The 15,648-nt window shown below is 44.3% G+C and overlaps 1 protein-coding gene across 9 annotated transcripts in view; it reads right to left on the reverse strand.

Annotated features, from left to right (window-relative positions):
• Window positions 1-15,648, reverse strand: part of LOC114585254 (protein CEPU-1) — a 792,757-nt gene that overhangs the window by 16,289 nt on the left and 760,820 nt on the right. For all 9 annotated transcript variants that reach the window (XM_028707732.2, XM_028707731.2, XM_028707733.2 and 6 more), the window contains exons 5-7: window positions 10,156-10,290; window positions 8,698-8,818; window positions 5,935-6,086 (exon numbers count right to left, since the gene is read on the reverse strand). In XM_028707732.2, coding sequence (XP_028563565.2) covers window positions 5,935-6,086; window positions 8,698-8,818; window positions 10,156-10,290 — 408 coding nt within the window. The remainder of the gene's footprint in view (window positions 1-5,934; window positions 6,087-8,697; window positions 8,819-10,155; window positions 10,291-15,648) is intronic.

Below are 15,648 nucleotides of genomic sequence, written 5' to 3' on the forward strand. Positions count from 1 at the left end.
TCTCGAAGAGACTGCTTCTTCTCTTACACCCCCCTCAAAATGCTTACCTCCCACCACATGAATTTCCCTTGTCTTTCTAGTTTCTTCATTGTATGACAGCAGCAATGACATTTATTCTGAGTGACAGGGATGGAAGGATCTGTCAATTTTTGTTCCCTTGGTTTCTCGTTTTGCCAGTCCACATTTTGCAGCAAGTCCCATTGTGTTTTTCTCCTAATAAACACATATCCTTATGCAGTTTTGACCAATGCACACATTTTAGCACACGTTACCCTGATATATGCATTTTTTTTCCAAACATCATTTGGCTGGCGAAATGCAAAGCAAAATTTGGGTAGGCTCATATTCTGCAGGACTGCTGTGTTTCGTTTTGCATATTATTTTGGAAAGTGTCTACCGGATAGATTCGACTTGAGTGGAAGCCTACATTGAATTGCTCCTCCATCCCTACTCAGTGACTTCCATGCCGCTGCCTCCTACGAATGACTCTCCAAATCCAGACCCTGGGCATTGTTTTTAAAAAGAGTTATTTATTTATTTAATCTATTTAACAAGGCTTATATGCCACGTAATCATCAAAAAACATTCAAGAAGTTTCCACAAAACAACATAAATTAGGTAAAGGTAAAGGGACCCCTGACCATTAGGTCTAGTCGTGGCCGACTCTGGGGTTGCGGTGCTCATCTTGCTTTATTGGCCGAGGGAGCCGGCGTGCAGCTTCCGGGTGATGTGGCCTGCATGACTAAGCCGCTTTTGGCGAACCAGAGCAGTGCACGGAAATGCCGTTTACCTTCCCACCGGAGCAGTACCTATTTATCTACTTGCACTTTGACATGCTTTTGAACTGCTAAAATCAATGCTGAAAATAAGTGTTGACATTCGATTCCTCTAAATTTAAGAAAAAGGAGCAGTTTTTTTAAAATGACATAATAAACTAAAACGACATGTTAAAACGGCATGTCTGACTTTGCTTTCCTAACATTTTAAAAAATCAAACACTGAAAACAGTATTCTCAGACACCTGCTTAATATCAATAGGCAACAGTTCTAGAGTGTAGCTGCTGGCTTGTGTATGGGGTAATTGTAGTACATGTGCTGTCCCATTTGCTGCAGTTTCTAACATGCCATTTTATTTATTATTATTCAAATGGAGGGTGGGTTGTTCTTGTTTTTCAAGCCCTCTTGCCTATCCCAAGCCTTCAGGATAGGCTGGTGGAAATCTAACTAAATTAATCATTTAAATCATAAGTAACTAAAAAAACTGGGACCCTAATTTCTCACCATCCCACTTGTGACATACAGAGAGATAGGCAAGCTGAAGCCCATATAGGCAGGGATTCGGGTTTCTACATTTCTGTGACATCAGACTGCCACTTCAGATTTCAACAGGGCAAGAAAATGCTAATTCACTTGGGAAAGATTCTCAGCAGCATTTGAAGGCCCGCTCTTAGCTAGATTAATTTTCCAAACATGCAAATCTACAGTTCTCCAGTGTCTGAAGAGAAATGAAAGGGAAGGGCTCCTTAACCATATTTCTGCTGAAATACAAAGCGATGTATAAATTAGCTAAGCAAATAAAAATCCCACTTGAGCCATTTTCTCACTAAAAATGACCTTTCCCCAGTTGCTTTTCCACACACAGAGAAAAGATGTGGGTAGCAGCAATGCTGTGCAGAGAGAGAGAGAGAGAGAAGGGTCAAGGAACTCCCTCCCCACTAGCATATTTCCATTGAAACTCACAGCCTCCCACAGCTGCCTTTCATTTGAAACAAAGCAAAATAACACAGGTTTTTCTTTTTTCTTTTTTTTTAAAGCGGCAAACAATCTCCTTTTCCCCTCCTCCCCCACAACAAACAATCTGTGAGGTGAGTGAGGCTGAGAGACTTCAGAGAAGTGTGACTAGCCCAAGGTCACCCAGCAGCTGCATGTGGAGGAGCAGGGACGCGAACCCGGTTCACCAGATTACGAGTCCACCGCTCTTAACCACTACACCACACTGGCTCTCAATAACACAGGTTTTTCAGGAGATGGCTACATGATCTACAGTACATCCTCTTGTTTGGCCATGAAGAATAATTATATGTGGTCTGAAATACTGATGTTACCCCTGCCTGACATTTGGAGGGATTCCAGTCTGGACACCTAGAGATTCAGACAAAGGGATAAATTGAGATACTTAGTTTCTAATTCCAATCCAGTGGCCACTTTGACTTCCTCTGGGACTCAAGCAGTCCTAGGCTCCTATTTAATAGACTAAAGTAATATGGCACACAACACACGGGGGCAAAGCTTGCTTCATGTTGATCACCAGGCCAGGAGATGCCAGCCTCTCTTGTACCAATGGTAGGAGAATGCAAGAGCCCCAATTCTAGTGGATGAACTATGCATGTCTGTTGTGTCCAGAGGTATGGGATTCTTTGAAATAAGAACCTGGACTCAGGCTGTGCTTAGAAGATGAGCAGGTTTTGTTTTCAGTTTCTTGCTGTCCCACAGATTAGCATTCTTCCTTCCATAATTCCCCTTCTGGTTACTATGGAAGTAATGGCAATGTATTTATGGGTAAATCTTCAGGAAACCTACTGCTCTGTATTGGCCCTCCTGGCTTGCCATACAAGGGACTGCCTGTGTCATCTCTCAGGGACTGGGCTTTTGGGGCCACATCTACACCACACATTTAAAGCAGTACTCGACCAGTTTAAGCAGTTGCTACTTCCTCCAATTATCACGGGAACTGTAGCTTGTGAAGGGGACAAAGAGCAGTTAGGAGACTCCTATTCCCAATTCAGCTACAATTTCCAGAGTCGCTTGGGAAGAGCAATTGATAGTTAAATCACCCTAAGCATTGGAGCTCTGTTAGGGGAAGGGGGGGTGTCTCCTAACAACTCTCAACACCCTTAACAAATGACAGTTCCTAGGATTCTTTGGGGGAAGCCATGACAGTTTAAAGCTGTGTCAAAGTGCTTAAAATGGGTAGCGAGGATGTGATCTTAGCTCCTGTTCTGCATCAAAAGCAGTGGCTTCCTCCTCCACAGACCATACTAATGTTGATTTCATTGATGTACCCTCTGTGTGGCTTCCTCTTCATGTTGCTTTTCACCTATCTGTCTTGGGCTGGGTCACTCCTTGCCCCATGGGACAGTGCTTAAGCCATGGATAGGCAAACTAAGGCCCAGGGGCCAGATCTGGCTCAATTGCCTTCTAAATTTGGTCTGCGGACAGTCCGGGAATCAGTGTGTTTTCACATGAGTAGAATGTGGCTTTTATTTAAAATGCATTTCTGGATTATTTGTGGGGCATAGGAATTCGTTCATTTTTATTTATTTATTTTTCAAAATATAGTCCGCCCCCCCCCACAAGATCCAAGGGACAGTGGACTGGCCCCCTGCTGAAAAAGTTTGCTGACCCCTGGCTTAAGCCCTCTTAAGAGTGTAGTATACAACAAGGAGGTTATGTTAAAATGGTTAATAGACATGGACTGGCGTGGCTACTATCCCTACCACCCAGTAACAATCGGTTAAAGTGGGCATAGGAAGCCAGGGAAAGTGGGGCACTCCAGGTTTTGCTCCTCACCTCAGCTCCCAACTGGCACAGAAAGGCAGCCAGAACAGCTCTGCCTGCCACAACGTTGGAGAAGCGTGACAAATAAGCCAAGCAATTACAGCTGTCCCTGGCTGTGAGTGGTGTCAGATGGATCCATCACTCTAATCAGAGCTCTGGCATGTGGAGAAAATAGCTTCCAGATAAGGGTACAGAGCTCTTCCCCGCCTCCCTTTGAGAAAGTCAATTTTTTATTTCATGTTGCAGTAATAGAAAATGCGACTTGGAAGCAAACCTGGGATCACCGAGCCGCTTGGGTTGTTTATTCTCAAAAGCCTCACCTAACAGACTGCACTCTGGGGTGGCGATGTCAGAGAAGGCTCTCTGAGATGGTGGTGGTGGTGGCTGTTTTGTATATGGAGAGGAAATTTGTCCTCACCACAGCAGTCCCCTCTCTGCTTGATTACCTGAAAGGTTAATACTCTGGAGGAGGAAATTTCTTAAGATGTATTTATAAAACATGAGTTGAGGAGGGGACCAGTTATCTGATGGATCTACAACGGGTATATCAAGACTTCCCCAAATGAGGATGTTGTAAAGGGGTTAGAAGTTGGTGTCCTATGGGGTTGGGATGGTTCCAGCTGCACGTATTTAGTACTTCTTATCAGGCAACCATGGCACTTGAATGATCCCACCATGGGGCCATTTGGCTTCTAAAAATCTCAGAGGGGGATTGTGTGTATTCATGTTGTTCAAGTGTGGGGTAGGGGAGCCTCTGGATAATTCAGCTTCTTGGATTTTTATATGTTCTGAAGAAAGAGCTGAAAGTCTAGCGCTACAATAAATGTTTCCCCGATTTAAGGCAGGGCAGTTCTGACAACACTTCTGGGAGACACTGAAACAGGTGTACATCAGAACAGGTATGGGGAAAATTTCATCCTGCAGATTTCACTCAACTACAGCTCCCATCATCCCTGGCCATAGACCATGCTTTCTGGGGCTGATGGGAGTTGGAGTCCAGCAAGATCTGGCAGGCCAATGGTTCCCCATACTGACTTCAGGCGGTGGAATGAAGAAGTTTGTTGGTGTAAGGTACCAGAGAATCCCACAGAAAGCAGAATTCAAGGTGAATACTGGCATTCTTTTGGGAGGTGAAATGTCCATGCAGTTTCCAGGGAAGGTTATCTTCTCAGGATGGTTTTCCACATCCACAGTAATGAATGTGTCAAAGTCCACGTGCCAGTGAAGAGGAGGTTGAAGTTGACTCAAGAAAAGTGGAATAGTGAAGCCCTTGCCCATTACAATTGAAGACAGCCGAAATTATAATGGAACCAGCAGAGTTGTAGAAAATCCTGGACTGACTTTTGCTTCATTCGGAAGTTATAACCTTCCCTAAGTGTCACCCTGGTGGCTTAGTCCACCTCGTTTCTTGTCCCACTCTTTGAGAGTAGCATTTGACAGAAGCCCCACATCCAGAAAGCTGTTGACATCTGCAGATACCAGGGAAAGATGTTCAGTGGTAGAGATACTGCATTGCAGGCAGAAGCTCCTGTGTTCAATCTCTGGTAAATTTGAGTAGGGCTAGTAATGCCCCTTGTCTGAAGCCAAGGGAGAGCTGCTACCAGTCAACATAGACATTTCTGAACCAGATGGACCAGTGATGTGACTCAGTAAAAGCTACTTCCTATGTTCCTAAACATTAGGAGTAAATATAATTTGTAAAGATTTGGTTGTCTATCCAGTGGCATCCCAAGGATAAGAGGCTAAGGAGGGAGGCTAGTCTTTCATGACTCTGATAAATGTCACAAATGCAGCACTTATTCAGCCCTTGTGGCAGAAAATATAAGAGCCCTGCTGGGTCAGACCAAAGTCCGCATTCACCCCATACATTTAAAGCACCACAATACCACTTTAAAACAGTCCAGACTTCCCCCAAAGAATTCTGGGACATGTAGTTTGTTAAGGTGCTGAGGGTTGTTACAAGACCCCTGTTCCAGAGCTACTATTCCCATAGTTCCCTGGGAGGGGGAACTGATTGTTAAACCACTCTGGGCATTGCAGCTCTGGGGGCGGGAGATAGGGGGTCTTCTGACAACTCTCAATGCTCTTAGTGAACTACAGCTCCCAGAATTCTCTGGAGGAAGCCAGGACTCTTTAAAGTGGTTTCACGGTGCTTTAAATGTATGGTGTGTATGTTGCCCTAGTCTGGCAGTCTGTTACTACAGTGGCCAACTTGGTGCCAAAGGGAAGCCCATGTGTAGGACATGAGTCCAGTAGCCCCCCTGCCCATCTTTCCCAGACTTGAAAAGAGAGGTTTATTAACTCACCTGTCCACCCCTCCCGCATCTCCTTGACCATATATGATCCCATTGGAATACCAGGACATGCTTTACTTACCGTACAGAATGATGCTGGCGTTGGTGTTTCCTAGCTGGTTGTAGGCCACACAGGTATAGTTTCCATAGTCCTGCTCAGAGACATTGAAGAAAGTCAGGCGGGAGAAGAAGGCCTTGTTTTCCACTTTCAAACCTTTCTGTCCTTCAATGAGCCTGAAATAATAGGAGATAGCAAAGATAAAAAGAGGAAGACCAAGAAATGGTGACAAGTCCAGGATGGAAGCTAACAGAGTTAGCTGGCGTTGCTGCCTATAACTGACTGCATTCGAGCACCATAATTAGATCTGAGCATTCACCAGGGGGGCAATTCTGATGCCCTTTTTGGGCCCACGTGATCCCTTCTATGGAGAGATTTCATCAAAAACATAAAATTGGAATGGGTTACCTAAGCTATTTATCTGGAGCTGAGAAGCACTTTCGTGACGTGGGATCATTGGATTCAAGCGTCCTTTCCTTCTCCACCTTGCAGATCCTGCCAGAACAAACAGCTCAAGGCAGAAGATTCATTTGCCAGCTGCCTTTTAAGGAGACTCCATTGATTTGTCCACAGCACAGATAAACAATTCGCTTGCAACGTGCACTGGCTCAGTGAATTCCAAAGGAGGAGACTGTGAATTCTAATGCTACACTAGAAAGGACCTTCAAATCAGATTGTAGTAGGGAGGGAGGGAAGAGGCCAGCGAGTTTCATAGTTTAACTATGTGCTGCATGAAGGACTTCCTTTAGTCTGACCTGGATCTTCCAGCATTCAGCTTCCTGGAATGTCCATGTGTTCCAGTGTTATGAGAGAGGGAGAGAAACTTTTCTCTCTCCACTCTCTCCATGCCATGCCTTGTTTTACACACTTCTATCACATCTCCTCTTATTTGTCATTTCTCTAAAGTAAAGAAGATTCAAACAACAAGGAACAGACACTAGGCAAAGGAACAGGATGCAGCTGAAGAACTCTACAAAGTATCTGCTGGGGGAATGAAATCAGGTTGCTTAGAATATTTGGTAGATGTAAGACACTTTAGTTTTCCCCCACAGTTACACCCCCCCCCATAGCCTGTGTTCCCTCTTTGGAACCTCATTCCCCCACCCTGATACTCTTGTATGCTGTTTAAAAGAAAAAGACAATGTGTGTGTCTCTTTGTTTGTGTGTGTGCTATGCTTAGCTACTTTTCCCCGCAGCCTCTTGCTCTGTGTTATTGCCCTGACTTTTGATCCTGACTGACAGCATATTGGAAGCTCACCACGTGATCCACAACTTAAAACAAATGCCTTAATCAAATGGACAATATCTCCAAATTTGTGTTTTCAGTGGACCTCTGCACTGTGGAGATAATTAGTGGAGGAGAGCTCCAAGGTCTGGGGATTTCTGTGGGAATTACACAAGCAGAGAATGATTCTAATTTGATAAGTAAGTCTCACTCACAAATTGGGGTGGAATTGTTACAGTGGAGCCTTGCTGTACCAATGAACTTTGGCAATGAGGGCTTCTATTAAGCATAATTCCATGTTAGACACACAGATGAGGACATTGGGGTGAAGGGGCTGTGCCACATGCAATAGATTACCACTTGCTTGCAGTATTATTACTCTTAACTCAGTGCCATCAATCTACTTTGCTGAGCAGAGTACAGGGAAAAGGTCCCTAACTTTAAGGAGCATACAATCTAAGACCCCATATGTGCCCTGCATTTAAAGTAGTACTGTGCCACTTAAACATTCCAGGCTTCCACCAAAGAATCATGGGAACTGTAGTTTGTGAAGGGTGTTGAGAGCTGATATTCCCCCCTATATTACCCAGAGTTCCCTGGCAAGGGTGACTGGTTGTTAAACCACTATGGACACTGCAACTCTCTAAGGCAAATGGGACTCTTTTAACAATTGTCAGCACCCTTAAGAAACTATAGTTTCCATGATTCTTTGGGAAAACTTTGACTGTTTAAAGTGGTACCATAGTGCTTTAAACATATAGTGCAGATGGTCTCAATGTTGACAATGGGGATAATAAGAAGTTGGGTGGAAGAAGCAAAAGTGGCAAGCGAGTGTAAAGGCAGGAATTGAAGACAGCGAAGCTAAAGGTAACATTGGACAAATGCTAGCAGATTCCCTTACAAGTTTGGAAGTTAATACCCCTGCTTTGAAACATAAACAGATGGTTGGGTGGGTGGGGGGATTCATTCAATTTGCATTTCATTGTGATCCTACTTAATTAACACTTTACAAACCAAAACATGAGCGAAACCTTCCAAAATGTACCCTTTTTAAAATTTTGCACTGAAGTTCTCTGAGAAGAGAGAGAGTACAAAAGATGTATAGTAGAGGAAATATATATAATAGTGACCATAGCCTCCCTGCCTCCAGGCACATATATGTTAACCAGAATTGCATTGAAAATACATACAGAAAGAGAAAAGAATACAGAAATGGGAATGAGTTTTGTTCTGCAAAGAGTTTTTAGCAGAAAATATGTGCTACCCTATTTATGGAAATGGGAGCAAACTGAATTTAATAAATTTTGGGAAATGAGAAACAGAGGAAAACTAAAAGTGAAATTCATCCTTCCATAGAATTAGCCCCAGTTCTTTATCCACACTCAGTCACTGAACAACTGCAGAGAAATGTGCTCATCTAGCCCACCAGCACCATGCTGACTGTGCTTAGGGTGGAGCGGCTGTCAGTTTTCTAAGAGAGCAAGTAAATTCTGATGCAGTGATGGTGAGGATAGGTCCCGCTGAAATATCCTAATATCAGTTACTACTAATCCTTCATGTACCTTTTGTCATCCTTGTACCACTGGAACTCGGCTGATGGAACTGCAGAGGCGTCACACTGGAGGATGCCTTTTTGTCCCACCGGCACCCCGGTGTTCTTAGTATCTGAGATGTATGGCGGGTCTGTAGAGAAAGGGACAAGTTGAGGGGTTGTTCTCTGTGGCTTTGGAAAATCACTTTGCTCTGCTGTTGCTTCAAGATCCTTCCCCTCTCCAGAGTTTTGCTTGTGCCAAAAACAAACCACCGACGGCAGAAGGTTCCTTGGCCAGATGCGCTTGAAGAGTCAGTGACCAGAAGAGTCAGTGACCACAGGCTATTTTACACACATTCTCAAAGGAACCAGTTCCAAACTAGCTCTTAGACACTACCACTGCCCACACAGTTCCACTTTCTAACTCCTGCCCACTTGATCAATGCATCCTCAACTCTCTGCCACTTTTCAAGTCCTGTTGATGCAAGATGTATGTTTTGAAAATGCTTGTGTGTGCAAATGCATGCAAGTCCATGCAGGAATGTGACAACAAACACATGTGTGTGCCTAATTGAATACGGACTTACCTGTGTGTGAATGAGAAATGTGTGCACTTGTCTGAGTTCTGAAATGCGGGGTATGTGTGTAAATCAGTATGCAAGCATGCAGACAAGTGTGACCCATTCATTGGGCGAACTGGACATTTGGTCTAGGCAGCATCATTTCTGCTGGGATGTCACTAGAAAGAGATGCTCCCAATTTACCATGTTACTGCTCAGCCCCCTTTTGGAAGATTTACTGTGGTGCAACAAATGTAGGTTTGTAGCTCAAAGGCAAAGCATGCACTTTTCATGCAGCACACCATATCCAGCATTCTTTAGTGGATGGTTGAGTTTTAGTGTTCTGCAACAGAGGAATCCAACACAATCGTTGCACTAGCACAGGCATAGACAAACTCGACCTTCCAGATGTTTTGAGACTACAATTCCCATCATCCCTGGCCACTGGTCCTGTTAGCTAGGGATGATGGGAGCTGTAGTCCCAAAACATCTGGAGGGCCGAGTTTGCCTATGCCTGCACTAGCAGAACTCATGCAACAGAATGGTCAATCCACAGTGCAATAAAGTGACCAGCAATCTGCTTATGCATTCTCATGCACAATGACATTCTGCTAGCATGAAACCTTTTGTTGCCAGTGAAACATGTATACTGCTACATAACTTTAACTTAGTGCTACATTGGGTACGACTCAGAAGGTTCCAGGTTGGGCCAGCTTCATGTAAGGTAGCTTCATATGTTCTTATTTTATCTCTTGCAGGTATTTAATTTATCTCTTGCAGGTATTAAAAGGTGCAGAGAATATGCCAAGGAAACACAGAAAATGCACCAAGAAAGACTGTGGAAATCCTTCCAGCAGCACCCCCCCCCCCACTACTGCTAAGCTGCAGCAACCTACACCCTGCCCTGCAACAACCTACCCAATACTCACAGTTCACTGTGACTTTTACTCTCCGCACAACAGGAGTGGCGACATCGTTGGATGCGCTGCATTCGTACTCCCCTGACTGCTCCCGGGTGATGCCGGTGATCTCCAAGTACTCGTCTTCGCTCATGAATCCCACGGCTGCAGAAGAAAGAAAAGGATCAACCTTGACTATGCAGCAAGACAATATGGCTTGTGAGATACCTAGAAACAGTGTGCAATGTTCTCCAGGGATGCATCTTTCACCTGGCACTGCTGCTGTTGATGGGAGTTCTAGATACAGCCCTTAAAACGATCCTTTCCATTTGTTTGCCTGGATATATTGATGTGGAGGAAAGGAGCATTATATATAAATGAGGTGGTAGGCAGCCAAGCTTGGCAGGCTGCCATTGATAATCCACGTGCGGAAGACACCAAACCGCTGGCTCCTTTGAAAATGTGTGTGGGGAGCAGGGAGTTCCCTTCACTGTCAAGAGGAGAAATCCCCGGACCATGGATTTCAAGCCAAATCAAAGTGCATACTTAGTCTCATTTAGCTTACGTTGATGACCCCTTTCAGCAGACTTGAGTCATACATTTGTACACACATTACCAAAAGAAAGAAGAGTGCTTTCCTGCAGTGGTGGGGGCAGTTGGTAAAAGGAGAGAGTCTCCATAGTACTAGGGATATGTTTAAGGTATAGACATAAACTGGTTTTGCCCCAGTTTCACTGCCATGGTTGCCACCGCCGCCTCAATAATATCAAGAACCGGAATGTCATGAAAGGGATAAGCAAAAAGGAATCCACCCCCTCCCCAATACAATTCCCAAGGCTCAAAGGTTGTGCACACAGCATACACTCAAAGCACATGGCTTTTCCCAAAGAATCCTGGGAACTGTAATTTACCCCCAAAGAGCTGCATTTCCCAGCACCCTTCACAGACTACAATTCCCTGCATTCTTTAGGGGAAGCTATGTGCTTTAAATGTATGGTGAGTATGCAGTCTTGGGATAAAGTAAAATGAGATAAACTAGTTTCAAACTGGATTGCATTTGCAGTTCAGACATTCCCTCAAAATGCAAAACCATTAGATTATATCAGCATTAAAATACCTTTGGTATAGTGAGTCATTTTTTTGCAAATTGGAAAGTTCAAGTTTGATTTTGAAATGTGGGGAAAGGAAGGAAGGAACTTTACCAATCCCTTTAAAGGATGGCAGAAGGGTGAGGAGGAAGAGAGACATAAATAGAGCTGTCTTATTTATTTCTCTTAAATCTCCCCATCTTCTTTTATCAAATCTTTTGCAGCCCGGGTGTTGTAATTACTGAGCAGAGCATCTCTGAGACCGGTGTCACACTTAATATTCCTATTAATTTTAAATGTTAGTCCTTGGTACATATGTGTGGCAATTGGTGTCATATTTTAATTAGTCTTGCCCTACACCATCTGAAATTAATAATAGCTTGAATTACCAGTGTAATTTATAAATTAACATTGCTGCAGCATTAGGAAATAAATTAGCTGTGGACAGCTGTTTCTGGAACTGGACGACAATGACAGTGAGAATGTTTTATGCGGGGGGAGATACAGTACACACATATAATGTGCCCCCAAACAGGGAGTGAGCTAGTTATACAGGAAGAGAAAATGCCCTTCTGCAAATACCCAGGGGCACGTAAAATCTTGCAGTGAGAGCTGTACTTCTGCAGTCCTCTTATAAATGACAGCACCCTTACAGCGCATGGGTGCATCTCAAATACATTCCTGGGAGGGTGCAGCAGTGTGAATGAGAGATGACTGTGCCAGACAGGACACTGCATAGGGACCATGATGGGAACTGAAATCCCTCTTTACCATTACATTCACCAGTGCCTTCCCATTACTGATTATTTCCTCCCCCTCACCCCAAACGGCAGACTGTACAGAGGCAGCTACGCCTTGAGGCTTCCTGGTTGCCGCAAGAGCTCTGTGAACTCCTGCTACAGGCCAGCAGCACCCACTGGGGGCCTCCCCTCTGTTATCAGGGAAGGAGAGAGGGGGTCTGCAGTGCTCTGGGGGGAAAAACAACAGAAGCTGGAAATGTCAAGCAGTTACTGAACTATTTCTCCCCAAGTCCTTCCCCTGGAGAGACACAGAGCCAGCAGGAAGGAAAGTCCTCAATGTCTCTGCTTTCCCTCCTTCCAAGGAAAACAAACTCTGGGAAAGTACCTGGAACCCTTTGAATCTCTTGTCACTCAGAGATTGGGGTGGGGGTGGCATGCAACAATACAAAAGCTGTCTTCCACACCTCTGATAAAGCAAAGGTTCCTACTGATCCCCAGAGGGTTGCTGCAACCCCAAATTATAACCTGTGCAAACATGTCTAGCAGTGCCTCTTAGACTCTCTCTCTCCCATGAGGTGAGCCCCATGCAACAGACCACTCTCTCTTTCACATACACCAGCAATATTATTAGAGCCCTCCTGTCAAACAATGATGAATTTGGACAGGATTGCCAGGAAAACCACCTGTAGCCAATGGATGGCCCATGTGTATAACTGACAGGTCCTGATCTCAGACCCCTCCAAGTGTCCCTATTTTCTAGGGACAGTCCCAGATTTACAGAAGCCATCCCAGTTTCTGATTTGATCCTGGAATGTCCCACTTTTCCTTAGGACATCCCTATTTTCATCGGAGTAATGTTGGAGGGTATGGAGTTAAGTGACTCCTGAGCCAAGGAGGTAAGTAACTATACAACCTTCAGAAAACATCTGAAGGCATCTGCTTAATGTTGTATAATATATATATATTGGAAGCTGCCCAGAGTGACTAGGCAACCCAGTCAGATGGACAGGGTATTATTATTATTATTGCTATTATATAGAACATCCCTATTTTCATCAGAAAAATGTTAGAGGGCTTGTGATCTTATTTTCTCAAGGCTGCAGATCGAAAACAATGGTTTCTCAAGACAACAGCCTACTATAAATGTGGGCAGCTTAAGCATGCTTTCTGAATATGTAGCCATCCTTTACTAAACCCTCATGTCTCCTATAACGTGATTTGTTCCTTACCTTGGAAGGAGAAAGGATTAAGAGCCCTTGTAACAGAAAGAGCCTTGCTTTGCTTTTCAGAGAATTGTTTTAAAAGAGGGTACTTAGTTAACTTCTCAGCCAAGTCTTTCACAGAAATGAATAAATTGGATGGATCTACTCAAGTCAGAAATAGTCGCTGCCCCCTGTGGCCTTCCATACAAAAACTCAGACCTTGTTCTTTTATTCCCCGCTAACCTTTGCTTAAAGTCAACTTTTTGGAATATGGTAACTTTGGTAAAATTCTCATGAGTTTTCAGGGTTTTTGTTGAGATTGATTTACTTTTGAGGTGGCTGGTAGGTGTTTGTGTGTGTGCTTTCTTCCAATTATCTCCCCAGTGGCCTGCGCTCTGCAGCTTCCCTGAGTGTCCAGGCTTCAGTGAAAACCCAGAGAAAGGTATCATGAGGCAACTTCTCCCAAGCGGCTTTTTTTCAGATCAGGAAGCGCAAAAAGCCAGGGCACAAGAAGAGTCCCACTGGGTGAGGCCAAAGGCCTGTCAGTACTCCAGCATCCTGTTCTCGCAATGGCTAACCAGATGCCTGTGGGAAACATGCAAACAGGGCCTGAGGACAAGAACATTCTCCCTGCCTCTGGTTTCCAGCAGCTGGCATTTAGAGGCATACTTCCTCTGACAGTGGAGGTAGAACATGGGTAAGCAAACTAAGACCCGGGGGCTGGATCCGGCCCAATCGCCTTCTAAATCTGGCCCGTGGATGGTCCGGGAATCATTGTGTTTTTACATGAGTAGAATGTGTGCTTTTATTTAAAATGCATCTCTGGGTTATTTGTGGGGCATAGGAATTCGTTCATTATTATTTTTTTCCAAAATGCAGTCCAGCCCCACACAAGGTCTGAGGGACAGTGGACTGGCCCCCTGCTGGAAAAGTTTGCTGACCCCTGAGGTGGAACATAGCCATTGTGGCTAGTAGCCATTGATGCCTTTTCCTCCATGAATTTGCCTAATCTTCTCTTTTAACAACATCCAATTTGGGCAGCTTCTGGTGCAATGTTTCCTGGAAAGAGAAAAGAAAGCACATACCACCCGCAGGTTTTTTTGCCGCCACAAGGTAATTTCAAAACCACGCACCAAACTTCTGTGGAAATTATAACACGCTCTGAGAACAAAGCAGAAAAATTGGAGCCTCTTTCACAGGGGAAGAACATTTTAAAGAAATTGGAAGGTGGGTTTATTTTTTGTTTTTTTTGACACAGCATTAATTTTAATTCCTACTCAGGGGACTCACTCAATGAATTGAAAAGGAAGGTAAGGGTTGAAGTTCAAGGAGGGGGGGAAACAAGTCTGAGAAGTCCCACACATTCCAAATCTTCCGCAAACACTCACACCTCTGCCTCAAAAATTCCTGAAGAGCAGCTGCGCTAGCTGGTTGTGGCAAAACAAAATGAGTCCTGTCACACCTTGACGAATGACTAATAAATTGTGACAGCAGCTTTTGAAGGAAAGAGCATATTTCCTCAGTCTGCCCCTCAGACTCTTCTACCTCACAGATGAACTTTTTAGAGCATCCCTTCCCGAGAAGCCTGAAAGGAGCTGAGACTTGTTGATGCATCATTATGCAACCTGTGCCTTCCCTATTGCCGTGATGATGAATTGTTAACATCCGGATGCCTCTGAGTTCCCAGTTCTGGGATTCCCTTAGCACCCTCCCTTAGCTTTGGGGGAGAAAATGCTGAGCTCATCAGTATCCAGCATAACCGAAGGGCATGGTGTTGAAGGCATTATTCCAAAATCAATATCCTTTGGTTTGGGTGGAGGGGTTGCGGGTGGGAGAAAGAAAGAAAAAAACACAACTGCAGTTTTGTGTTCCAAGAGCTGCCCTGAATACACTGAAATAAATACACATGAAAATGGGGGAAGGATCCCTTTATGGCTGACCTAGAATTGGCGTCCCAGTAGAACAGTGTGTTCTGCTGATAAAGTGAATATGCTGCCAAGAGCCTGAATACAGTCCATGCACAAATTTCACTTCTCTCTGTATTATATATATATATATATATATAGGCAACAAAAAGCTTGCTGGCTTCCTAATTAACAAAGAACTGAATTTCTTCCCTCAAGTAGATGCAGGCCATTTAGAGAGCATAGCCCACACTGAAGTGTGTGCCAAAAATCCTGAGCAGCTGGGAAAGCACCACACACCTCATTGCTGGTGTTTGGATTGTTCCTGAGGTAAAAGGGAGTTGGCTTGATTTTGTCAACACACAACAGACTTCAAAGTAACTTTGTGGGCAGGGGTGGATAGATCACTCTGTTTCCAGCCTGTGGCACTTTTGCACAAGGACCCGCTGAAATTAATAAGACACAACCAGGGCCGGATTTAGGTTTGATGAGGCCCTAGGCTACTGAAGGTAGTGGGGCCCTTTATAAGTCCAGCTGTCCTTTGTCAACAACAAATTGTCGCTGTTTTTTTGTGTTGACTCTATGCTAA

This window comes from Podarcis muralis, chromosome 15 (assembly GCF_964188315.1).
Source record: "Podarcis muralis chromosome 15, rPodMur119.hap1.1, whole genome shotgun sequence".
Lineage (NCBI taxonomy): Eukaryota > Metazoa > Chordata > Lepidosauria > Squamata > Lacertidae > Podarcis > Podarcis muralis.